This window comes from Equus quagga, chromosome 13 (assembly GCF_021613505.1).
Source record: "Equus quagga isolate Etosha38 chromosome 13, UCLA_HA_Equagga_1.0, whole genome shotgun sequence".
Taxonomy (NCBI): domain Eukaryota; kingdom Metazoa; phylum Chordata; class Mammalia; order Perissodactyla; family Equidae; genus Equus; species Equus quagga.
The window spans coordinates 92,144,501-92,167,380 of NC_060279.1; the positions used below are offsets into that span (position 1 = coordinate 92,144,501).

Sequence of the window (22,880 nt, forward strand, 5' to 3'; positions counted from 1 at the left end):
CTTGGAGGTGATGCGCCGGGGCCGGGGAGCCGCCCGCCACGCCCGCGGGGCTGGGCGCCGGCGGAGACCGCGTCTGCTTCAACCTGGGCCGCGAGCTCTACTTCTACCCGGGCTGCTGCCGCCGCGGGAGCCAACGGGTAAGCGGCCCGCCTCGTGGGGCCCGGGGTGCTAGAGGAGGGGGTGGCACCCCGAGTTGATATGGGGCTCTGAGATGGGCATCCTAGATGTGATGGACATACCGAGGGAAAGGGTTCTTGGAGGTAATACAGGATTCTGAAAGGTGATGGGAGGCCCCCCGGTGGCTGGGCATCTTGGAGGTGATGGGAAACCCTGAGGTCGTGCGGGATGCCCGGGTTATGCGTGGGGCCTCGGGGATGGTGAGTATCCTGGAGGTGATGGGGAATCTGAGATGCCGTGGGATCCTCCGGGCTTCTGGGTGGCAGGCTTTCTGCAGGTGATGAAGAGTCCCGAAGTGATGGGGAACGCCGGGGTATTGCAGTCTGGAAGGTGTGTGTGGGGGGATTCTTGAGACTTGGGGAGCCCAAAAGTGAATGGGGCTTGGAGATAATAGGGATGCTGAAGGTGAATGGGGTGCTAGAGAAAATTGGCGTTCTGGAGGTAATGAGAGTCCTAGAGGAAATGAGAATGTCTGAGCTGATGGGAGCTGGGGCTGATGAGAGCCCAGAGGGGACATCCTCAGGCGTGATGGGTGTCTCTGAAGTGATGTAGGCGCCAGAGGGGACGAGACCCCTAGAGTTTATGGTGGTCCCCAGAAGTGATGGGGATCCTGAGAGCCCAGAGGTGACGAAGGTACCTAAAATGTGGGGGACCGTGAGGGTTGTGGGTTCCTAACTGTGATGGGAGTCTTGGGATTTAGAGACTCCAAAGTGAAGGGAATGCTGCATGTTGAGCTTTGGAGTCCTGGTGATTTGGGTGACCCTGAGTTTCGAGGGGCTTGGAGTATTGTGGTGCTAAGATCCAGGGGAGTTGCTGAGGTCATAGGGCAGGACTGGAAAGGAATCGGAGCTCAGGGCCTGTGGGGACCCTGAACCCTGATGCTGAAGTTGGGGGAATCCAGGTTTGGGGAGGCACTGTGGTCTCGTGCGGAGCGGGGAAATCTTTGCTGTCTGTTTCTTTTCTCTGTCTGTGATTTAGGTCCCCCTTCCTGTCTGTGGTTGCCCCACTCCCTGCCCACTCACCCATCCTCCTACCCACTTCCCTCAGGGACTTAGCCCTGCTTCCTCTTCGTGGTTTCCCCCAACCTCAACACCCTCTGCCTTCCTCTTGGTGATAGAAGCCATTAACTCCTTTTCTCCCACCGCTCAAGTCCATTGACCTCAACAAGCCAATTGACAAGCGGATCTATAAGGGCACCCAGCCCACCTGCCACGACTTCAACCAGTTCACCGCTGCCACAGAGACCATCTCCCTGCTGGTGGGGTTCTCAGCCGGCCAGGTGCAGTACCTGGATCTCATCAAGAAGGACACCAGCAAGCTGTTCAATGAAGAGGTGATTGTGGGCCCCCGAGGCCCAGAACTGCTACCCCACCACACACACACACACACACACACACACATGCACTCACGCACACACACACACACACACACACACACACACACACACTGTGGTAAGACTGTTGCTACCAGGGAGCACTGTAGGCCTGAGGGAGAGAAGAGGGATGGACTGACAGATATGTGGGAGGGGTGACAGCCGGCAGCTAGTGTGATGACAGCTGCGCTTCCTGTGCCCTGGCGCCGTGCTGTGTTAGCCCTACGCTGCACACAGCGCTCCTGGAGTTTTATCAACCCGTGGGTTAGGGATCGTGCTGACCATTTTGCGGATTAGGGAACTGAGGCTAGTCGCTGGTTAGGACTTTTTTGAAGCCGGAGCCCTTGCTCTTCAAATTCCGGGCCCTGTGGGCATTGGATTCAAATTCCTGCTGCACCGTTTATTACCATCTGTTTTTGGAAAGGTTACGGTTCCTCCTGAGCCTCAGTTTTCCTCCTCTGCCAAGTGGGATTCTCCTTCCTCCCTCACGGGACTGTCGTCACATCGTATGTGGAGACCACTCGGTCCTGGGCGGACTTGGCACAAGAGGAAATGCCAGCGAATAGCCTTCTCTGAGGCAGGGCCTGCTCCTGTCCCGCATCTCTGTTCAGAGGAGCTGTTCCACGGCACAGAAAGCGTGAACGGCAGGAGGGAGGGAGTGGAAAATGCACCGGTGCATCCCTTCACCTAGTATTTCTTGAGCATTTGTCTGTGCCAGGCATGTCCTGAGCACTGGGGCTGTCACATCTTGGTGGACAGAACAGACAGAGAGGGCCCCGTGTCTGGAGCCGCATCGAGCTGGGGAGGCAGACGGTTATCAGCTCAGTCAAGGCCGCTGTATGTCAGCGAGAGCTGAGCACTGTGGAGGGCACCCCGGCAGCCGAGGGGCTGGGGGGCGCTTGGGAGGTTTACCTAGGGTAGGCAGGCAAGGCCTCACTGGGTGGTGACACGGAAAGAAAGGCCTGAAAGAGGCCAGAAAAGTTATTGGGAAAGGACATTCTGAGTAGAGGGCACAGCTTGGACAGAGGCCCAGACACAGGACAGCACCCAGGCCGTGCGGCCAGAGCCATTATTGAGCGGACGGGTGGTAGATGAGCTCTGAGAATAACTGGGAGGGGCCAGGTCATGGAGGATCTGGAAGGCCATGGAAAAGGCTTTTAGAACCTCTCTCCAACCACAGAACCCAGAAATGGTTTGATTATTTTTGATATTCTCCCAAGACAGAAGTGCTATAGGTAGCTGGGGGGGAAGTGAACTCCCTACGTACGGTGGCTGCCTAAGGCCTTCAGGGCTGGGTCCTCTCCGGACCCTGGTCGAGAAGGGCGGCCGTGGTGCTCAGAGTGGGAGCGCCAGGTGCTGCCTGCCACTTGCACAGCATCTCTCTCAACCGCGTGGAGAACAGACTCGGGCAGTGGCAGCCTGGCAGCCGGTGAGGCCATGGCAGGGTTGGTGGCAGCTGGGACCAGGGGGATTGGAGTTAGGGGTGGGGGTGTGAAGAGGTGAGGCTCTGGGTATTGGTGAAAGAGTGGATGTGAGTTGTGAGGGGGAAAGGAGCAAAGATGGGCAGCTGGCGAGATGGGGTAGTCATGCCCGTGTCCAGGAAATACTTCCAGCCGCCTCCTGTGTGCACTGCTCTGTGCTCCGGGGCTGGGACGTGAACCAAATAGACAAAGGTCCCTTCCTTGGGGGAGCTGATACTCTGAATCGATTTCTTGCCTTAGGCCTGACATGGTAAAGATGGTGACAGGGTTAGACAGATAGACAACAGTTCTCTGGAAGGCAGGACTGCCCCCTGCCAAAGAGGGGTCACTGGGGCTCCGTGGAGCTCCCCATGGCCGCCGCACAGGCAGCCCTTCTTCCCAGGCATTTCATGACCTGGTGTCCGTCCATTGCCCCAGTGTGGGAGCTCCTCTCCGAGGAGGCCCGGGCCATGTCTCACGGCCATCTTGGGGTACCAGGGTGGGGAGGAGGTCTGCCAGCGGCCGGTTGCCTTCTCCCAACCCCCACCGTCTCCCCTGGCAGCGGCTGATTGACAAGACCAAGGTGACATATCTGAAGTGGCTTCCTGAGTCAGAGAGCCTGTTCCTGGCATCACACGCCAGCGGCCACCTGTACCTGTACAATGTCAGCCACCCGTGCGCCTCGGCCCCGCCCCAGTACAGCCTGCTCAAGCAGGGCGAGGGCTTCGCCGTCTACGCCGCCAAGAGCAAGGCGCCCCGCAACCCACTGGCCAAGTGGGCGGTGGGCGAGGGGCCTCTCAACGAGTTTGCCTTCTCGCCCGACGGCCGGCACCTGGCCTGTGTCAGCCAGGACGGCTGCCTGCGCGTCTTCCACTTCGACTCCATGCTCCTCCGTGGGCTCATGAAGAGCTACTTTGGGGGCCTGCTCTGCGTGTGCTGGAGCCCTGACGGGCGCTACGTTGTGACGGGGGGTGAGGATGACCTGGTCACCGTGTGGTCCTTCACTGAGGGCCGTGTGGTGGCCCGGGGCCACGGCCACAAGTCCTGGGTCAACGCGGTGGCCTTTGACCCCTACACCACGAGGGCCGAGGAGGTGGCCGCAGCCAGTGGTGACGGGGAACGGAGTGGCGAGGAGGAGGAGGAGCCTGAGGCCGGGGGCACAGGCTCCGGCGGGGGAGCCCCGCTCTCCCCGCTGCCCAAGGCGGGCTCCATCACCTACCGCTTTGGCTCAGCCGGCCAGGACACACAGTTCTGCCTGTGGGACCTCACTGAAGACGTGCTTTACCCCCACCCGCCCCTGGCCCGCACCCGCACCCTCCCCGGCACGCCTGGCACCACGCCGCCTGCTGCCAGCAGCTCTCGGGGTGCTGAGCCAGGCCCTGGGCCCCTGCCCCGCTCCCTGTCCCGCTCCAACAGCCTGCCGCACCCAGCAGGCAGCGGCAAGGCAGGTGGCCCGGGCGCAGCGACAGAGCCGGGCACACCATTCAGCATCGGCCGCTTTGCCACGCTCACACTGCAGGAGCGGCGGGACCGGGGGGCCGAGAAGGAGCACAAGCGCTACCACAGCCTGGGCAACATCAGCAGGGGCGGCAGTGGGGGCGGGGGCGGCGGGGACAAGCCCAGCGGCCCCGCCCCCCGCAGCCGGCTGGACCCAGCCAAGGTGCTGGGCACCGCGCTGTGCCCGCGCATCCACGAGGTGCCGCTGCTCGAGCCCCTGGTGTGCAAGAAGATCGCCCAGGAGCGGCTCACTGTCCTCCTCTTCCTGGAGGACTGCATCATCACCGCCTGCCAGGAGGGCCTCATTTGCACCTGGGCCCGGCCGGGCAAGGCGGTGAGTCACCCCCAGACTCCCCGGACCCCCGGATGAGCGGGCATTGGCAGAGGGTTTGTCACTGTCGCAGCTTCCAGCCCTGTGGGATGAGGGAAGCCATGGAAATCGTAGTGTCTCAGAACAAGACCTCTCAGATCTCAGAGTGACAGGCAGCAGAGAGAGGGTCAGGTCTAAGAGAGAGCTGGAGTGGTGGGGACCGTGGCTGGCCATCAGAAGGGCAGCCAGTGGGCCCAGCATGGTCAGGTCTTACTGCTTGTTGCTTGAAGCCAAATCTGTATCGCTGAAAAATATGCTTTCTAAATGGTGAAACTGTTTGAATACTGCGGGTCAAGCTCTGTGGGCAAGATTGAGCCTGCGGGCCCAGATTCCACCCTGGGATCTGAGCCCGCTGCTGGAGCTCGGGCTGTGGGACCCCAGGCTCAGGGTCCAGTCCTGCGCTTCTGCTTGCTGTGTGAGCTAGGGCAAGTCACCGGCCCTCTCTGACCTCCGTCACCTCTTAGGACAGGGAGGCTTGGAGATAGGTGGGGGGGTGGGTGTGCCCACCTCTTGAGGTGGCCCTGGGCTTCAGGAAGGTCCCAGTAGATGTGACTTCGGAGCTGTGGTCTCAGAGGTCTCGGCTCCTCAAGGTTTGGGCTCGGGTGCCCAGGAGGCCATGTCTGAGGGCCACGGCTTGGTTCCTCAGAAGGGCAGTTTTGGAATCCTAGGGTCCTGAACCCCTAGAACTTAGAGCACAATCTCGGAGCCTCCCAGGCAGGGGACGGGGATGTGGGGAGTCTGGCCAGCCCTGAAAGAGAGCCCTCTGTCTCCCTAGTTCACAGACGAGGAGGCCGAGGCCCAGACAGGGGAAGGAAGGTGGCCCAGGTCACCCAGCAAGTCAGTGGTAGAGGTAGGACTGTCCCTGAGTTCCTACCCCTCCCCCAGAATCTCAGGACCCCCTCAGGTCAGAAGGGGACCCCAGTTTCCCCCCTCCCCACCTCCACCCCACCCCATCCTCTCGCTCAGCATCACCGCGGACGTTAACTGTTGTATCCAAGTGCCGCCTGCTGGCACAGGGGAGCTAGCCGAGACGTCAGTTCCCAAGCCTAGATCAGCGGCTTCTGGGGATCAGGGGTGGACTGAAGGGCAACACCAGGCTGGCTCCCTCCCCGTGGGGCTGGCAGGAGCCCTGGGTGTCTCTAATCCTCCTCTCTCCCCTCGTCTTCCCCAGGGCATCTCTTCCCAACCGGGCAACTCCCCGAGCGGCACAGTGGTGTGAAGCCATGGATGTCGGGGTCCCCCACCCCATGCCCTCCGCCTCCTAGCCATAACCTTCCCCGCTGACCTCATGGATCAACGTATTAACAAGACTAACCATGACGGATGGACTGCTCCAGTCCCCCACCCTGCACAAACTTGGGGGGCAGAGGGTCCCCCCGACTGGCCCACACTCGGGGGTTGTAGTGGCCTGTGTGGCCTCAGCCTTGTCTCCACCCACTGCCAAGTACCATGAGCCCTCCTCTGAGACATCAGTGTTAGCCTCATTCCCTGTCCCCAGCATGTGACTGGTCACTCCCGGGGGAGAAACTCCCCCTGCCAGAGCCCCAGCTCCATGGTGTGCCCCTCGTCCCGGGTCGGGTAGGGGCCGCCCTGCCCGCCCGCCCGTGCTGTCGTTCGTGCTTTTGAAGCGTGTTAAATTATGGAAGCCCCTCGGGGTCCCCCTGCCTCCCAGGAGCTCTTATTTATACTAAAGTTCCCTGTTTTCACAGCGTCTCTGTTCCCTTGCGCAGACGTGTGGAGGAGGTGTGTGTGTCCTCGAATCGGTCCGCTGGTCCACTGTAACGCAGGGCAGAGCCGGGCCTGCCTCCCCCCCCCCCCCCCCCGCATTTCCCCCTGCCCCCTTTACTCGCAGCAAAAACTTCGGGCCGGAGGAGGGATGTGCTGGGCACATGGCTGGCGGACCCGCCTGACCAGCCCTGGGCAGGGCCCTTTGGACACACAAGAGCATCCTTCGGCCCCCAAGCTCTCCAGGAAAGACAGCCTCCAGGGCCCCTTGAATCCTCAGCAGGATTTTCAAAGTTGTCTCAAAGTGCCCAAACCAGCCACATCAGCTGTCACAGGGGCCTGCCCAGATGGGGTCCCCTGGCGGCTCCCGAGGTGCCCAGTGAGCTTCCTTGAGCCTAAGTCACGGCCTCCTGCTCCCTCGGACCTGGCTCAGCCCAGGTGCGGGCGTCCAGAGCCGCCTGGAGACCACGGCTTCCTCCGGGGGATTGTCCACCCCTGGAAAGAACAACGAAAATCCCTCCTGGCTGGCTCTCCGGAGCGGAGCCGCGGGGAGTGGTGTCTTCCCGCTCCGCCCTCCACCCCCCGAAATGTTTCTGTTTCTAATCCTAGCCCGGGCAGGAATGTGGCTGTGCGGCCAGGGTCCAAGGAGCTATTTTGGGGGCTCCTCTGCCTCCCCCAGGCTTTGGCCAGCAAGTCACCCCTGGTCCTGGCTCCTGAGGGCCTCCCTTCCCGTTTCTCTCACCACCCCTTCCCCACCTCCTGCCAAAAAAAAGTCCGTGTCAAGCGGAGGGCCTGCGGGCTAAATTTAAACCGTCCCGAAGTCTGAATCCGCGGCTGAGTCACACCCGCGAAGCTGCCCTGTCCTCCTGCCCCCCTTCCCAGGCCTCACCCCTTTCTCCTCCCTCCCCGCCAACTCCAGGGCTTGGGAGGGGTGTCACCGGATCATCTGAACCTCAATTGGCCCCCTCAGGGGAATGGGAGGGCTCATCTTTGGCATCTGTCACACCTGTGGCTTCGTCTGTGCACCGCCTGTTTATCGAGGGGGGGCAGTGAGCGAATTGAGATTCTCCACCCACCCCTGTCTCACACCAGAGTGTGCTGGGGGCCTGGAAGGACGGAGTTGGGGGGCCTGGCTCGTGAGGGGTTAAGGCCTGGAGGCGGGAGGGGGCCGGACTGAGGGGTGGGGAGAAGGGGAGGAGGCCTCAGCAGCCCGCAAAGAGAAGTGGCCAGAGAGGCCCAGGGGACAGCCAGGGACAGGCAGACATGCGGCCAGGGCCCGGGGGCCTGGACAGGGGCTGCCAGGCCCCGTGACGGGAGGACCCCGTGCCCCTGGCCCGGGGAGGGGGCCATGGTGCTGCCTGCCCGACATGTCAGCCGAGGTGCGGCTGAGGCGGCTCCAGCAGCTGGTGCTGGACCCCGGCTTCCTGGGGCTGGAGCCCCTGCTCGACCTTCTCCTGGGCGTCCACCAGGAGCTGGGCGCCTCCGACCTGGCCCAGGACAAGTATGTGGTGGACTTCCTGCAGTGGGGTGAGTGCTGCCTGCACGGCTCCCCCAGCCTGGGGGGCAGGATGGACATGGGGACAGCCTCCCACTCAGGGCCCCAGAGCTTGGGCCTAGTAGGTCTTGGGGGGACATGACCCTACCCCCGTGCCACCCTGGCAGGGCAGAGAGGGGTCAGCAGAGGCCAGGGCAGCCATGACTCAGAACCATGCTTGGGAGCCTGGTAGGTGGGCTGGTCATGGCCTCCCATGGTCCGCCTGCACCCCCGCCCTGAGTCGAGGCCAAGGGACATGCTGGGAGCCCCGTCTCCTAGGACCTCCCCCCCCCCGAAACCAGCCCTACGGGCCTCCATCCTGGATTCCCAGAGCACAGGGACGAGCGGGACAGACAGCATGGGGCAGCTGCCAGGGGTGCGGCCGGCGGGCAGGTGTTCGGCGCCAGCCTCTCCAGCTGCCCCAACAGGTGCCCGGGCACTGGGAGGGCGGGTGACTCAGGCCGGCCCTGGGGGAGAACCAGCCCTGCAGACGGCCGCCACCCAGCATCCCCTCCACCCTGACGCAGGAGGAGGAACTTAAGTTCTGGGTGTGCTCACTCTCTGCAGGTTCCACACCCCTCCCCCCACCTTGGTCCCTCCTGGTCTGCGTGGATCCTTGATTCTTCCAGCTCCTGGGGTCCCTTCATTCTAGTTCATGCCCTCCACCCTTTGGCTCTCCCACAAAGTCCCTTCCTGCCAGGTCCTTCCCTGGAGGCAGCTCTGGAGGGAAGATGGTTCAGCTCAGTCTCCTGCCTTGTCTTCCCCCACCCCCTCCTAGCCTAGGACTCACTTGGGTTTCTGTCTCTCTGACACCTGCCACTGTGTCCCTCCACCGGCCTGTCCCTCCGGGGCTTGCTCTTGATCCTTGGGCTCTGTGTGTCCCTGTTTCCTGTCCCTCCGCCTTCTCCCGCTCCCCCTTTTCTGTGTCCGTCTCTTTCTGACCCAGGCCCTGCTCCTCTTCTTTCTCCTCCCATTTTGCAGATGGGAAAGTGGAGGCCAAGGGCCAGGCCACTCAGCCCCCTGGAAGCCCCTTCTGCCTCCCTCCCTGCAGCCCTTAGTAACTCTCTCTGCCCCGCTTTTGCAGAGGACGAAGTTGGGCTGGCAGGGTAAACTGAGACCTGAGGTGGGGGCAGGGGTCTGGCTCTCTGTAGGGAGCGCTCCTTTTGTGGCCCGAGCAGCATCCTGCGGCCCCTCCCCTGCCAGGCCTCCCGGGCGGGGGAGGGGGCCTGGGTTCCCGCTGCCTTAAAAGGGCTCAATGTCTTGGCTCTCTCCTCCCTCCCCCCGCCTGGGCCCTCGCTGGTTCTCCCCTGCCTGCCGGCTCTCCCCGAACCCTGTGGGGCCCCTCTCGCCCCTTCATAGCCCACTCTATCTCCCCTCATTCCTCTCACACCCATCCCTCTCCCCGTCCTGCCTCCCAAGTCCCCAGCTCCTTCCACTCCTGGGAGTCCAGGCCTCTCTCTCTCCACTCTCTCTCTACGTCCCTGAGTCTCGTGTCTCCACCCCCGGCCTGCCTCCTCCCTAGCTGCCCTCTCTAACATTCCTGGCCGGAGGACCTTGGGCAAATGCCTCCATCTGTCTGAGCCTGGATTCTGCCGTGTAAATATGGGGCAATAGTAAAGCCCTCCCCTGGAGTTGAGAGCACAAGATAGCACGCTTGAACCTGGACCGAGCCTGCAGCACGGGAGCCCGGGGTTCGGGTCCAGGCTGGCTGCGGCTCCCTCCTCAGGTCCTTCTCCTGGCCCCAACCCCAAATCCAGTGTTTCCCAAAGTGTGGTCAGGAGCCATCTGCATCTGAACCTAGAGGTGCTGGGTTAAACTGCACGTCTGGGCCACAACCCAGGACGGACTGAAGGAGAGCCTGGGGGTGGGCCGGGTCGGCACTCACTGTCACCTGGAGTTGGGGGCGGGGGGTGGCCTGAGGCGCAAGGAGCTCTAAGAACGGGGACTTATTTCTTCTGATCTTCAGGGCTTCCCTTCTGCAGACTTGTTACCCCACCCTCTCCATGCTGCAGCCACTAGAGCCCTTTGACCTAATGCCCTGTCCCAAAAAGGGGTTCCCAGGCATACCATCTCTGTAGGGGGCAGTTTGGGGTCCCCAAGACCTCACACAGTGTTTATGTGGGGGAGCCCTTGAGAGGCAGACCGTCCTAAGGGGAGGGGCAGAGAGATGAGGAGACAGACTGAGGAGCAGAGAGAGGGGAAGAGCAAGAGTCAGAGAGGGGAGAGAACGAGGGGCAGAGAGAGGGAGGCTGAGGGACAGAGGGTGGGACTTCCTCCTCGTCTCCAGTGTCAGTCCCAATGACCCTCGGTTGTCACCTGCCCCCGCCCCGCAGTGGAACCCATCGCGGCGAGGCTTAAGGAGGCCCGACTGCAGAGGGATGACTTCGAGATTCTGAAGGTGATCGGACGCGGAGCGTTCAGCGAGGTGAGCCTTGAGCAGCGGCGGCAGCTCCGCGGGGCCGGAGGCGCGACTGTCCGTGCGGTGGGCGGGACATAGGAGGTCCAGGCGGGGCCTTAGAAATTGATGAATGACTGAGTTTAGAACGCCCGAGACCGGCGGGGCGGGGGCGGAGCTTGGGGCGGGGGGCGGGGTTAGAGGTGGAGTCCAGGCTGAGGGAGCCCGGGTGTCCTCCCCGCCCCCGCCACCTCCACCCCGGTCACCCCGTCTCGGCCTTCAGGTAGCGGTGGTGAAGATGAAGCAGACGGGCCAGGTGTTCGCCATGAAGATCATGAATAAGTGGGACATGCTGAAGCGAGGCGAGGTGAGGGCCGGGGCCGGGCGCGCAGGGCGCGGGGCATTCCCGCCCCCAGCGCCGCTTCAGGTCCCCGGTGCCCCACAGGTGTCGTGCTTCCGCGAAGAGAGGGATGTGTTGGTGAACGGGGACCGGCGCTGGATCACGCAGCTGCACTTCGCCTTCCAGGACGAGAACTACTTGGTGAGCCCCAGGCCCGGGCGACTGGAGGGCCGGACCCCCAGCCCCGACCGACGTTGTCAATTAACGAGGCGGGGGCGGGGAGAGGAGTTCAGGGTGGCGGAGCTGCCTGGGAAAGCCTGCGGGAGTCTGTGTGTGGGAACCGGCCTTCCTTTCCCGCGCTGGGAGACGTCCCTTTCCGCGGACGCTGGGGGACTCTGTAAGGACGCCGCCCGCCGCAGTCGGAGGACTCTCTTACCTGGAGTGGGATTGCTCTCTACAGCCAGTGTGGGGGCCTCTGGGCCGGGGTGTCTGAGCCCTGGGCTCTGGCATTGGGAGGCCCCTGGGTTCCCTTTTCCCCTGGGGGAGCGAATCTCTGTCCAGTGACATCCTGGGAGAATTAGGGGCTTTTTTTGCGAGGGGGTGTCTGATTTGGCCCAGGAGATCCCGGGCTCTCCTGGGGCTGGGCCTGCGGGGTCTCTGCCCAAGGATGGGAAGACTCTGGGAGTCTTTATCCGGGCTATCAGCGGTCAGTGCCTATTGGGGCTACCGACCCCCATGACACGCCCCCTCCCAGTACCTGGTCATGGAGTACTACGTGGGCGGGGACCTGCTAACGCTGCTGAGCAAGTTTGGGGAGCGGATCCCGGCCGAGATGGCGCGCTTCTACCTGGCTGAGATTGTCATGGCCATAGACTCGGTGCATCGGCTGGGCTACGTGCACAGGTGGGCGCTGCAGGGCTGAGGGGAGGGGCCCGGACAGGGAGAGCTACGGTGGTACCCCGGAAGGTCCGAGCCCACTGGGGGCAGGGCCTGAGGAGTGGGGTCCAGAATTGTCGAATCCCCGAAGGGGCGGAGCTAGAGGGGGTGGGGCCGGAAGGCGGGGCCTGGAGGGCGCTTCCCTAAGAGGATGGGGCCGGAGGCTGTGCAGCCTAGACGGGTGGGGCCTGGTGAGACGGTGGGAGGGGGCTCACCCATCCCTCTTCCCCTCCCTTCTTCCCTCTGTGCAGGGACATCAAGCCGGACAACATCCTGCTGGACCGCTGTGGCCACATCCGCTTGGCCGACTTCGGCTCCTGCCTCAAGTTGAGGGCGGACGGAACGGTGAGCGGTGCGCCCGCCCTGGGCAACTCGGGCCGTGAGGGGTGGGGTCCCCCCTGAGGGGTGCGCTCGGCAGAGTGTGGGGGCGGGGCTGAGGCGCGAGCGGACCTAGGGTGGGGGCAGGGCAAGCTTTGGAGGAGGAAGGAGGAGGCCACCCAGTTCTATACTGGAGTGTGGGAGGAGCTAAACGCTGGGGGCGTGGTTGGGGGTGGAGCCCGAGCCCCAAGGGGCGGGGCCGAGTCCCGCTGTGGTCCTGCTGCTCAGGTGCGGTCGCTGGTGGCTGTGGGCACCCCGGACTACTTGTCCCCCGAGATCCTGCAGGCCGTGGGCGGCGGGCCCGGGACGGGCAGCTACGGACCCGAGTGTGACTGGTGGGCGCTGGGCGTGTTCGCCTATGAAATGTTCTACGGGCAGACGCCCTTCTACGCCGAGTCCACGGCCGAGACCTACGGCAAGATCGTGCACTACAAGGTGAGCAGGGCCCGAGGCGCCGCTGACCTCTCCGCACAGGCTCCCGGGCTCACACCGCCGCTTTGCGTCTCCCTCCGAGCAGGAGCACCTGTCTCTACCGGTGGCAGACGCGGGGGTCCCTGAGGAGGCTCGCGACCTCATCCAGCGGCTGCTGTGTCCTCCGGAGACGCGGCTGGGCCGGGAAGGTGCAGGCGATTTCCAGAAACATCCGTTCTTCTTTGGCCTCGACTGGGAAGGTCTCCGAGACAGCATGCCCCCCTTTACGCCTGATTTCGAGGGTGCCACTGACACGTGCAACTTCGATGTGGTGGAAGATGGGCTCACTGCCATGGTGAGCGGGGGCGGGGTAGGTACCTGCGACGGCTGCTCGGCACAGGGTGCCCCCATCCCTCCTGCATAAAGTTGGGGTTAGGCGAGTGCCCCCCTCCTGGGGTCCTGAAACCCTTCCTTTCCGGAGCACCTGCTGTGTGCCTGCCCGGTGCTGGGAACTCTGCGGTGATCTAGACGCGCAGGCCCGTGGGGGACACACTTGTTCCTGGAGAGATCAGGGCTGAGATGGGGGACTGCGAGGGGGCGGGGCTCCTGACCCAGCATGGAAGGTCCTGAGGCGCTTGGGCGGGGCGTGGGCGCTGTCTGAGCTGAGACCTGACAGGAGAGGCGAGAGGCAGGAGTGCACACGGGGAATCTCCCTCCCTTGGGCATCTCTCGTCTGTGGGCCGAGCTCTCCCGGAGCCGCACGCGTGCTCAGCCTGGGGGCCCTTGTGCTGGGCACTGCGTGGGACACAGGGACCAAGTCAGCCCTGGTCCCTCACCCGCTTCCAGTCTGGAGAAGTGTAGCATTACACAGTGGCGAGTCCCTGAGGGAAGCAGCAGCATACATAAAAGAAAGTGATGGCCGGCCACTTTAGATAGGCCCCGAGCTGGGCTGGGGGCGGGGGGGACATTTAAACCAAGACTGGGAAGGGGCGCCAGCCCTGACAACCGCTGCTCCCCTCACATCCTTCCTCGTGTGTAGGAGACGCTGTCAGACATACAGGAAGGCGTGCCCCTGGGCGTCCACCTGCCTTTCGTGGGCTACTCTTACTCCTGCATGGCCCTCAGGTAAGCGCTGTCCCCGAGCAGTCCGTGAGGAGTGGGCTGGGGGTACCGGCCCCTGGAAGGCCACTGGGGGTGACCGCACCCTGGCCCATGGGCAGCCAGCAGAATGGCAGGCTCAGTCGTGGAACATTATTGCTGTGGGACTGAGGGCTCTTAGGAGCTCAGAGGTGGAGGACCTTAAAATCTCAGACCATAAGTACTTTGAAATTTTAGATTCAATTGTAAAACCTCAGAGCCACAGACTTGGCCTTCCAGAATCTTCCAACCTTCCACTTTTAGATTTCTAGTACACAGAGTCACGGGACCTCAAAATCTTAGAAAATAAGAAGTTTAGAAATTTTAAACTTAAAATTTAAAAGAACACAAACTCTTAAAAGGACACAAACTCATTGAGTCACTCACATAACTGTAAGCCTTTTAAAAACATTAATTATACAAATAATCCATTGCTTGTGTGGGTAAGGAAGGGGCGTCCCACCAGCAGCGACGGCCCCTGGCTCGCACACCTTTCCAACAGCCGAGAGCAGGTGCTGTGTTCCAGTCTGGTTTGTTGCTGGCTGATGGATTGCAAACGATGTTTCTTCTCATGAATGAACTATGACATGATCCTGACCCGCTGTGTAGCGTTCTCCTTCCCGGGCGGGTCAGGATTCAGTTAACCGGCCTCTGTCACAACCGAGGCTGGACAGACGGCTGCGGCTTGGTCTCGGCACACGTACAGATCGTGAGGTCCTCAAGACCTCTTTCCAGGTGTGGGGTTGCTGGGTTGGAGGGGACATCCACTTTTCTCGCAATTCCATATTCCTCGGGAGGGTCTGTCCCCTCTCAGCAGCTGGGTCTGAGGGGATGTCTAGCGTCACAGCCTTGGGATCCCACACCCAGTCTTAAGACTACATCTCTGGGGGTGACCAGAGTTGGGTGGGGTCCCCTTCACTGTCCTGAGGCCCTGAGGAGAAGGGTATGCAAAAGTCACGTGGACGGGGAGGAGATGAGCAGACCCTAGCCCATGAGTGTCTGGGCCCCAATTCCCGCAGAAGCTGCAGAGATGGCGGCTCCCAGGGGCCCGAGGCATGCGAGGGGCGGGCCTTTCCCTAACGAGGAGGACCTGTCACACAAGCCTGGCAATTTGTCCCCTTTACTCTGCCCCCTCCCCCTCCTTAAACCATGGGATCTTGGGTCTGGCCACCCCACACCCACAGGCTAGGGCATCCTGGCTAACCGCAGGGATGGGCAGCCTCGGGCTGGGGCCAGCTCTCCCTCCCCTGGCCGGTTCCTCTCCCCAGGGACGATGAGGTCCCGGGCCCCACACCCATGGAACTGGAGGCTGAGCTGTTGCCTGAGCCACCTGTGCAAGTGCCCAGCCTGGAGCCCACAGTGCCCCCACTGGAGAAAACAGTGAGTTGTTGGAGGCGAGGGCCAGGCAGGGGCGGGTCTGAGGCCAGGGCGTCCTGGGCGGTTGGTGCCCTGGAGTGCTAAGGCCTCTGGGAGCTCACTTGACAGAAAGAGATGGAAAACCCAGTGGAGACAAGGGGACTTGAGTCAGAGATGATCATAGGGCACCGAGTGTGTGTGGAGGGGGACTCTCTGGGGAGAGGGAGCTCTGGAGAAGGACCCCCTGAGGGAAAAGAGTGCCCATGGGTTGGCAGAGGGGACCGCAGGGACAAAGGCCCTGAGGTAGGAACTAGCTAGTTAGTCCTTGAGCAGAAAGGAGGGTCGTAAGGCTGAACTGTTCTAGGACAAGGGGGTAGGGAGCGAGGGGAGGGGAGGCCGGGGAGGCCAGCAGGAAACAAACCTAAAGACTAAAGGCTGGAATACAGGATAGGGGCTGGGGTTATGGAAGGAGGGCGTTTGCATCACCACAGGGGCTGTGAGGATTCCAGAAAGATCTAGGGGATGGGGAGTAGAAGACAAGGGAGGATCCCAGGCCTGGAACCCATGCTCAAGTCTCCAGGCTCCAGGAGCCACAGGCAGCCCAGCCCTAAACCCGGTCCCCATCCACAGGCTGAAGCGGCAGGTCCAGAGGCCGTTCCCGCGGTGGCAGAGGCGGAGATGACGCTGCGGGAGCTCCAGGAGGCCCTGGAGGAGGAGGTGCTGACCCGGCAGAGCCTGAGCCGGGAGCTGGAGGCCATCCGCACGGCCAACCAGAGCTTCGCCAGGTCAGGCTCGGCTCGGCCCGGCCCGGTCGCTGCCTGTCGCAGCCTCTCTCCCCGAGGTCCCAGGGCTCACGGTCCTTCCCTCCCCGCAGTCAGCTCCGCGAGGCCGAGGCCCGGAACCGGGACCTGGAGGCGCAAGTCCGGCTGCTGCAGGAGCAGATGGAGCAGCTGCAGGCAGAGGGAGCTGCAGGCGAGTCCCTGAGCCGCCCCCGTTCCCGAGGGCGCCGGGGGAGGTGGGCCCGCGGCGGCGCGTGTGGACACCTGGGGGAGGGCGAGGGGCCCAGGCTGGGGCACGCCGCGCCACCGCCCTCCTCGTCCCTCCACGCGCCCTACGCCTCTCTCTTCTCCTTCCAGCTGTCACGGGGGTCCCCAGTCCCCGGGCCACGGATCCACCTTCCCATGTAAGACCCCTCTTTGTCCCCTGCGTCAAGCCTGCTGCCCCCTCTGCAAACCCTGTCCCCGTCTCCCCGTCCAGACTTGGGGCTCACCCTACCTCTTCGGGGTTCCAGGCGGCAGACACCCTCCAGTTAGCCGCACATCTACCGGCTCTCCCCGGTTCAGGCCTCTCGCCACATCCCGGCCGGGATCTCCCTAGAGTCCCTCCCAGACCTCGACGCCCCTTGCTCTCTCTCGCCCCCCGCCGACGGCGGCCGGGCCGGGCTGGGCTCCGATCGGGTCACCTGTCCCTTCTCTCTCCAGCTAGATGGCCCCCCGGCCGTGGCTCTGGGCCAGTGCCCGCTGGTGGGGCCAGACCCCATGCACCGCCGCCACCTGCTGCTCCCTGCCAGGGTACGTCCGGCTGCTCACGCCCGCCGCCGCCGCGCCCCCGCCTCGCTTCACGCTCGCCGAGCCGCCTCTGCTTAGCTGCGCCTCTGCGGGGCTGGGCCCGCCGCGGGGGGAGGATGCTCGGGCAGCCAATCAACACAGGCCGCTAGGAAGCAGCCAATGACGAGCTCGGACAAGACTTGAGGCCTGCGAGCCGACCAATTGCAGCTGCCCGCGCTGTCGGGGGGGCGGGGCGGAGCGAGGGGAGCATTGTAGACCCACCCACGGGCGTGGGCGGGGAGAGCCCCGGGAGCCAATCAGGGGTCGGCGTCGCAGTGCTGATCCCGCCCTCTCCCCCGCAGGTCCCTAGGCCTGGCCTATCGGAGGCGCGTTCCCTGCTCCTGTTCGCCGCTGCTCTGGCTGGTGCCGCCGCCCTGGGCTGCGCTGGGTTGGTGGCCTGCGCCGGCCACCTCGCCCCTGTCTGGCGCCGCTCGGGAGCCGCCTTCGCCCCCTGAACCCTAGAGCCCCAGCCTGTCCTCCACTCGGGCCCCGCTGGAGGGTTGGGTGACCCGGGAACGGCCCAGAAGCCACTCCCACCGCCCCGGTTGACACCACCCCAAGCGTGGGTCTCCGCCCAGCTCCAGCCCTGTGATCCGGGCCCGCCCCCTGGCGGCCGGGGAGGGAGGAGCCGGCCCGCGGCCGGAGCACGGGGCGCCTGGGAGGGTGGGAACCGGGAGTGCTGCTGCTGCCGCTGCCGCTGCCGCTGCCGCTGCCGCTGCTGCTGGGCGGGATCGCGGACCACTTCCTTCCTCCGGCCCGGCGGAGGCCCCGACGCAGCCGGACACACTGCGACCTCGAGAAGGCAGCAGGGCCAGGGCGCGGCCATCCGTTTTTCACCCTCCACGCACCCCCACCCACAGCGGCTCGCAAACCACAGATCCCCCTGTGCATGAGGCCCCGGCCTCCCGGGAACGTCCTCCTCCCGTAGCGAAGGTCCAGCGCGCGCTCCGCCCGCTTCCCGGGAACCTCTCGCTTCTGCCAGCCCCGCTTTTTCGGGGACTCCGCGCCCTCCTCCTCACGTGCGCCGCTCTCGGAGCTACACCGGCTCCTCCCGCCTCGGCGTTTGGGTATTTATTGACCTGTCCTCCGACCCGCTGACAGGCTCCAGGACCCCAGCACCCTGATCCACGTTTTGGATGCACTGAGACCCCGACATTCCTCGGTATTTATTGTCTCTCCCCACCTAGGACCCCACCCCCGATCCTCGCGAATAAAAGGCCCTCTCGTCTGTCCCAGCTTGGCGCTCCGCCGTGTCCACTCTGTTTGCTCTGCGGCGGAGGCTGCTCAACCGGCCAATCGAGGGCGCCCGGAGGCGGCCAATGGCCGAGCAGGGAGCTAGCGGGACGCGAAGTGGGTGAATCAGGGCTAGGGGCGGAGACTGAGGGGCGTGGCTTAGGCGTCCGGCCAATAGGAGAAGGCGAGTGGGCCACCCGGAGGCACCGCCCCTCGCCCAGCTGTGGCCCAGCTGTGTCACTCGATCGCGGGGAAGAAGGGGGCTGGGCCGCCGGCGCGCGCGGCCATCCTCCTACCACTGCGCCTGCGCGGGCCACGCGCATCCGTTCCAGGGACTTACGCTCAAGAAAAGTTGCTGTAAACTTTCTGGCCTGTTCCCCCGCCCCCTCTCCCTGCCAGACCCGCCCCCCTGCGGAGCCGGGAATTCCGAGGGGCGGAGCGCAGGCCGAGATGGGGAGTGGGGGGGCCTACAGAGGACCCTGGAGACGGAGGCGTGCAGAAGCTCAGTCTCGGGGCGGAGGTGGCTTCGCGCCCTTAGCCCTCCCGGACGGCCCGTTACCTTCTCCATTGTCCCGATGGGGAAACTGAGGCCCTGAGCCAGAGGCACACGCCGGGGTTGGCAAAAAGCGCGGCCTGAGGCGGAGGGAAAACAAAGAGAGAATCACGGACAGACGGGGAGGGGGCCGGGCACACACAGACACTGAGACAGAGACCCTAGTGGAGAGCTGCGTCTTGGCATCTGGGGGCGGGAGACGCGGGATCGGCCGCGGGAGAAGCTCGGGAAGTGCGAGGGGGGGCGGAGACGGGGGCCGGGCGGGGGAGAGGGCTGGGGAAAGCCCGAGGGAGGAGAAGGAGGCAGGAACTTCCCAAAGTTGCAAAACATGGCTACCTTGCCTGCGGAGCCGAGCGCGGGGCCGGCGGCGGGGGGGGCGGTGGCGGCGGCGGCGACCGAAGAGGAGGAGGAGGAAGCGCGCCAGCTCCTGCAGACTTTGCAGGCGGCCGAGGGTGAGGCGGCGGCGGCGGCCGGGGCCGGGGCGGGCGAAGCGGCGGCGGGAGCGGAGGGCCCGGGGTCCCCGGGCGTCCCCGGGTCGCCCCCCGAGGCCGCTGCCGAGCCGTCCACGGGCCTCCGCTTCTCGCCCGAGCAGGTGGCGTGCGTGTGCGAGGCGCTGCTCCAGGCGGGCCACGCCGGCCGCTTGAGCCGCTTCCTGGGCGCACTGCCCCCGGCCGAGCGCCTACGTGGCAGCGATCCGGTGCTGCGCGCTCGGGCCCTGGTGGCCTTCCAGCGGGGCGAGTACGCCGAGCTCTACCGGCTGCTGGAGAGCCGCCCCTTCCCCGCCGCCCACCACGCCTTCCTGCAGGACCTCTACCTGCGCGCGCGCTACCACGAGGCCGAGCGGGCCCGCGGCCGCGCGCTGGGCGCAGTGGACAAGTACCGTCTGCGTAAGAAGTTCCCGCTGCCCAAGACCATCTGGGACGGCGAGGAGACCGTCTACTGCTTCAAGGAGCGCTCCCGCGCCGCGCTCAAGGCCTGCTATCGCGGCAACCGCTACCCCACGCCGGACGAGAAGCGCCGCCTGGCCACGCTCACCGGCCTCTCGCTCACGCAGGTCAGCAACTGGTTCAAGAACCGGCGACAGCGCGACCGGACCGGGGGCGGCGGCGGCGCGCCCTGCAAGAGGTGAGGGGCCCCGGGCCCTGCTCTCCGCCAGCCCCCCTCTCCCCCGTCCCCACTGCTGAAGTCAGCGCGCCCCACCACTCGGGCGCCTCCCGCTCGCCCCCTCGGGCGCCCGGAGCGCAGGGGACCCGCGTGGGTGGGACGGGCACACGCCCCGGGCCCTCTGCCTGACATCCCTGCTGCTCGCCGAGGCTGCGAGACTCTTCCCTCTGCTCCGCTCCAGGCTCCATCCCAGATCCCGTCCGTGTTCGTGGCTGGACGGGGGGAGGGAGGCAGCGAGGACACGAGGGGCTGCGGGAGCGGGGGAGGGGCCTTGGACCACTGCACCCGGCGGAGGGGCGTCTTTCGGGCCCTTCCCTGACCGTTACTCTCCTCGCACGCACCCCCACCTCCCCCCTCAGGGCCCGGACAGCGTGGTCCGTCGTCTGTCTTTGTTGTGAAACGTGAACCTTCCCCAGCTCCGGTTTCCCTGTAACCCAAGCCCTTCCCCTCCCACCCGCGCGCCGGCCTCTCCCTGCGCTCGGGGCCGCGAGGGGGGGCTCGGGGTCTGAGCGGTGTCGCCTCCTCGCTCTCCCGAGGCGCCGGCCGCTCCAGCCTGGCCCGGGACACTTAGGGCAGCCTGGGTACTGGGCTCTGGGGCCCGGAGGCCGAGGGGCCGCGAGCAGGGCCTCCTCCCTCCCGCTGCGGCCAGCTTGAGCCCTTATGCGCGCTGTCAATGCGGGGCTTGCAGCGGCTGTGTCCCTGGGGTCCTCGGGTGGTCGCAGACGGGAGGTTTCCTAACTCTGGAGACTGTCCACGCCCCCTGGGCCGCGGAAGGGCGGGGGCGGCGGTCAGCGGTGCCCCTGTAGAGCGGCTGGCAGCGGGTCGGGGAATGCAGCGTTCAGGACCCCAGCTCACACTCCTTTCTCCGGCCAGCGAGTCTGATGGGAACCCCACCACCGAAGACGAGTCCAGCCGCAGTCCCGAGGACTTGGAGAGGGGGGTGGCTCCCGCGGCCACCGAGGCCCAGGCCCAGGGCTCCATCTTCCTGGCTGGGGCCGCCCCTGCTGCACCGTGCCCGGCCTCCTCCTCCATCCTGGTGAACGGGAGCTTCCTGGCTGCCGGCAGCTCCCCGGCCGTGCTCCTCAACGGGAGCCCGGTCATCATCAACAGCCTGGCCCTGGGCGAGGCCTCCAGCCTGGGGCCCCTGCTGCTCACGGGGGGCGGCGGCGCCCCGCCACCACAGCCCGGTCCTCAGGGGCCCGGCGAAGGCAAGACCTCCCTGGTCCTGGACCCTCAGACCGGAGAGGTTCGACTGGAGGAGGCTCAGGCTGAGGCCCCCGACACCAAGGGGGCCCAGGTGGCTGCTTCGGCACCAGCTGGAGAGGAGGTCCCTGGGCCTCTGTCCCAAGTGGTGCCTGGACCTCCGCCGGCCGCCACCTTTCCTCTGGCCCCGGGACCAGTGCCCTCCGTGGCTGCTCCACAAGTGGTGCCACTTTCCCCGCCCCCTGGGTACCCTGCGGGCCTGAGCCCCACCTCCCCACTGTTGAACCTGCCCCAGGTGGTGCCCACCTCACAGGTGGTGACCCTGCCCCAGGCTGTGGGGCCCCTGCAGCTCTTGGCAGCCGGGCCAGGCAGCCCCGTGAAGGTGGCAGCTGCAGCAGGCCCTGCCAACGTGCACCTGATCAACTCCGGGGTGGGCGTGACTGCCCTCCAGCTGCCTTCGGCCACCGCCCCAGGTACCCGCTTCTGCCTCCCTCCGGCCAGGGTGAGGGCTGCGTGGGTACACTTATCTCGGAGGGAGGGCACTGTCCGTGGGCTTCTGGGGTGGCAGCTCATCCCTGGCGTGTCCCTGACCCCCCATGTGCCAGGCCCAGTGCCCCGAGGCTCAAGCTGCGTAGACATGGCCCCGCCAGCAGCTCATCTGACCCCGCACCTGCCGCCCATCTCCTCTCCCGCAGGCAACTTCCTCCTGGCCAATCCGGTGTCCGGCAGCCCCATCGTGACCGGGGTGGCCGTGCAGCAGGGCAAGATCATCCTCACGGCCACCTTCCCCACCAGCATGCTGGTCTCCCAGGTCCTGCCGCCCGCCCCCAGCCTCGCCCTGCCCCTGAAGCCGGACGCAGCCATCTCAGTGCCCGAAGGAGCCCTCCCGGTGGCCCCCAGCCCCGCTCTCCCGGAGGCCCACGCCCTCGGCCCGCTTTCCGCACAGCAGCCGCCGCAGCCGCCCCCCGCCGCCGCCACTGCCGCCGCCAGCCTGCCCTTCTCCCCAGACTCCTCGGGCCTCCTGCCGGCTTTCCCGGCGCCCCCGCCCGAGGGGCTCATGCTGTCGCCTGCGGCCGTGCCAATCTGGCCGGCGGGGCTGGAACTGAGCACAGGCACGGAGGGGCTGCTGGAAGCGGAGAAGGGGCTGGCGACGCAGGCCCCCCACACCGTGCTGCGGCTGCCAGACCCCGACCCCGAGGGCCTGCTCCTGGGGGCCACGGCGGGCGGCGAGGTGGAGGAGGGGCTCGAGGCCGAGACCAAGGTCCTGACCCAGCTGCAGTCGGTGCCTGTGGAGGAGCCCTTGGAACTGTGACCGGGGCCTTGCTGCCCGGCCTGACAATGGTGCTTGCGATCCGCACGCCCAGCGTGGGGGCCTCAAACACAAGCGCTGCGGTCGGAAGGGCCACACACTACAGCCCCCAGCCGGGCACCTCCCCACGCCCTGGGGGCGCCGGGACTCAGCCCCACCCCATCTGGGGGCGCCGTCCCTCTGAACGGGAGGCCTCCTGTTATAGCCCTCCGGCTCTGCCCCCGTCTGTGGGGACATTCGGGGACCCTGACTCCGGGGCTCGGCCCCCATGACCTGGTACTAGCTGTGAGCTGCAAGCCGTGCCAAGTGGCTGGATCTGCACCCCTCGGGCCCTCTCCTGTCACTCCCTGCGACACTATGAATAGCTCCGCTGACGCCCGTCCTCAGAACCGCCTGGAATCCGAGGGGGGAGGAGGGGCGGCCCGCACCCAGACCCCAGCCCCTCCCGGGGGGCCGTCCCTGCGGAACGGATGCGGGTGGGGAGGCCTGGGGAGTGTCCCCGTTATCACGTCCAGCCCCAGACCAAAGACCCCCTCGCCCCGGGGCACCCCTGACCCCTGTGTCTAGTTTGTATCCTAAATCTTTATTTTTCTAGGACATGTTATGCCTCCGTTTCAATTAAAATAAAGTTAACAGACAGCTAGAGCCTTGGGGGTGTGGGTCACCTTCCCAGCCACCCGCTGGTTTCTTTCAAAGTGCAGGCCCGGGGTCTTCGGCCCCAGG

General features: G+C 65.2%; 3 protein-coding genes and 1 long non-coding RNA gene across 11 annotated transcripts in view; 3 read left to right on the forward strand and 1 right to left on the reverse strand.

Annotated features, from left to right (window-relative positions):
- Positions 1 to 6,587, forward strand: part of DMWD (DM1 locus, WD repeat containing) — a 7,260-nt gene extending 673 nt beyond the window's left edge. Inside the window, exons 2-6 of the mRNA XM_046682160.1 lie at positions 10 to 137; positions 1,328 to 1,510; positions 3,572 to 4,840; positions 5,652 to 5,726; positions 6,048 to 6,587. Coding sequence (XP_046538116.1) covers positions 10 to 137; positions 1,328 to 1,510; positions 3,572 to 4,840; positions 5,652 to 5,726; positions 6,048 to 6,095 — 1,703 coding nt within the window. The 3' untranslated portion in view covers positions 6,096 to 6,587. The remainder of the gene's footprint in view (positions 1 to 9; positions 138 to 1,327; positions 1,511 to 3,571; positions 4,841 to 5,651; positions 5,727 to 6,047) is intronic.
- A 1,141-nt stretch (positions 6,588 to 7,728) lies between these two features.
- Positions 7,729 to 18,643, forward strand: DMPK (DM1 protein kinase). 8 transcript variants are annotated; one of them, XM_046682229.1, is made up of 15 exons: positions 7,729 to 8,128; positions 10,469 to 10,560; positions 10,814 to 10,897; positions 10,976 to 11,071; positions 11,625 to 11,773; positions 12,058 to 12,151; positions 12,413 to 12,619; positions 12,702 to 12,950; positions 13,635 to 13,720; positions 15,001 to 15,112; positions 15,719 to 15,873; positions 15,963 to 16,060; positions 16,225 to 16,271; positions 16,570 to 16,659; positions 17,797 to 18,643. In XM_046682229.1, the coding sequence occupies exons 1-15, from the start codon at positions 7,969 to 7,971 to the stop codon at positions 18,514 to 18,516; spliced, it is 2,439 nt and encodes an 812-aa protein (XP_046538185.1). In that variant the 5' UTR covers positions 7,729 to 7,968; the 3' UTR covers positions 18,517 to 18,643. The 8 variants fall into 8 exon arrangements, with proteins under 8 accessions (XP_046538185.1, XP_046538184.1, XP_046538186.1 ...); XM_046682228.1 differs by having other exon boundaries at positions 7,731 to 8,128; positions 12,702 to 12,965; positions 17,797 to 18,641; XM_046682230.1 differs by having other exon boundaries at positions 7,736 to 8,128; positions 12,702 to 12,965; positions 16,574 to 16,659; positions 17,797 to 18,158.
- Positions 14,121 to 16,562, reverse strand: LOC124250421 (uncharacterized). Its single transcript, XR_006891551.1, has 2 exons — positions 16,364 to 16,562; positions 14,121 to 14,663 (listed from the first exon to the last, which is right to left on the reverse strand). It is a non-coding gene; the product is annotated as an uncharacterized LOC124250421 (long non-coding RNA).
- A 48-nt stretch (positions 18,644 to 18,691) lies between the features above and the next one.
- On the forward strand, positions 18,692 to 22,802 carry SIX5 (SIX homeobox 5). The gene is made up of 3 exons (XM_046682236.1): positions 18,692 to 19,606; positions 20,519 to 21,321; positions 21,544 to 22,802. The coding sequence occupies exons 1-3, from the start codon at positions 18,810 to 18,812 to the stop codon at positions 22,158 to 22,160; spliced, it is 2,217 nt and encodes a 738-aa protein (XP_046538192.1). The 5' UTR covers positions 18,692 to 18,809; the 3' UTR covers positions 22,161 to 22,802.
- The last annotated feature ends 78 nt before the right edge of the window (positions 22,803 to 22,880 follow it).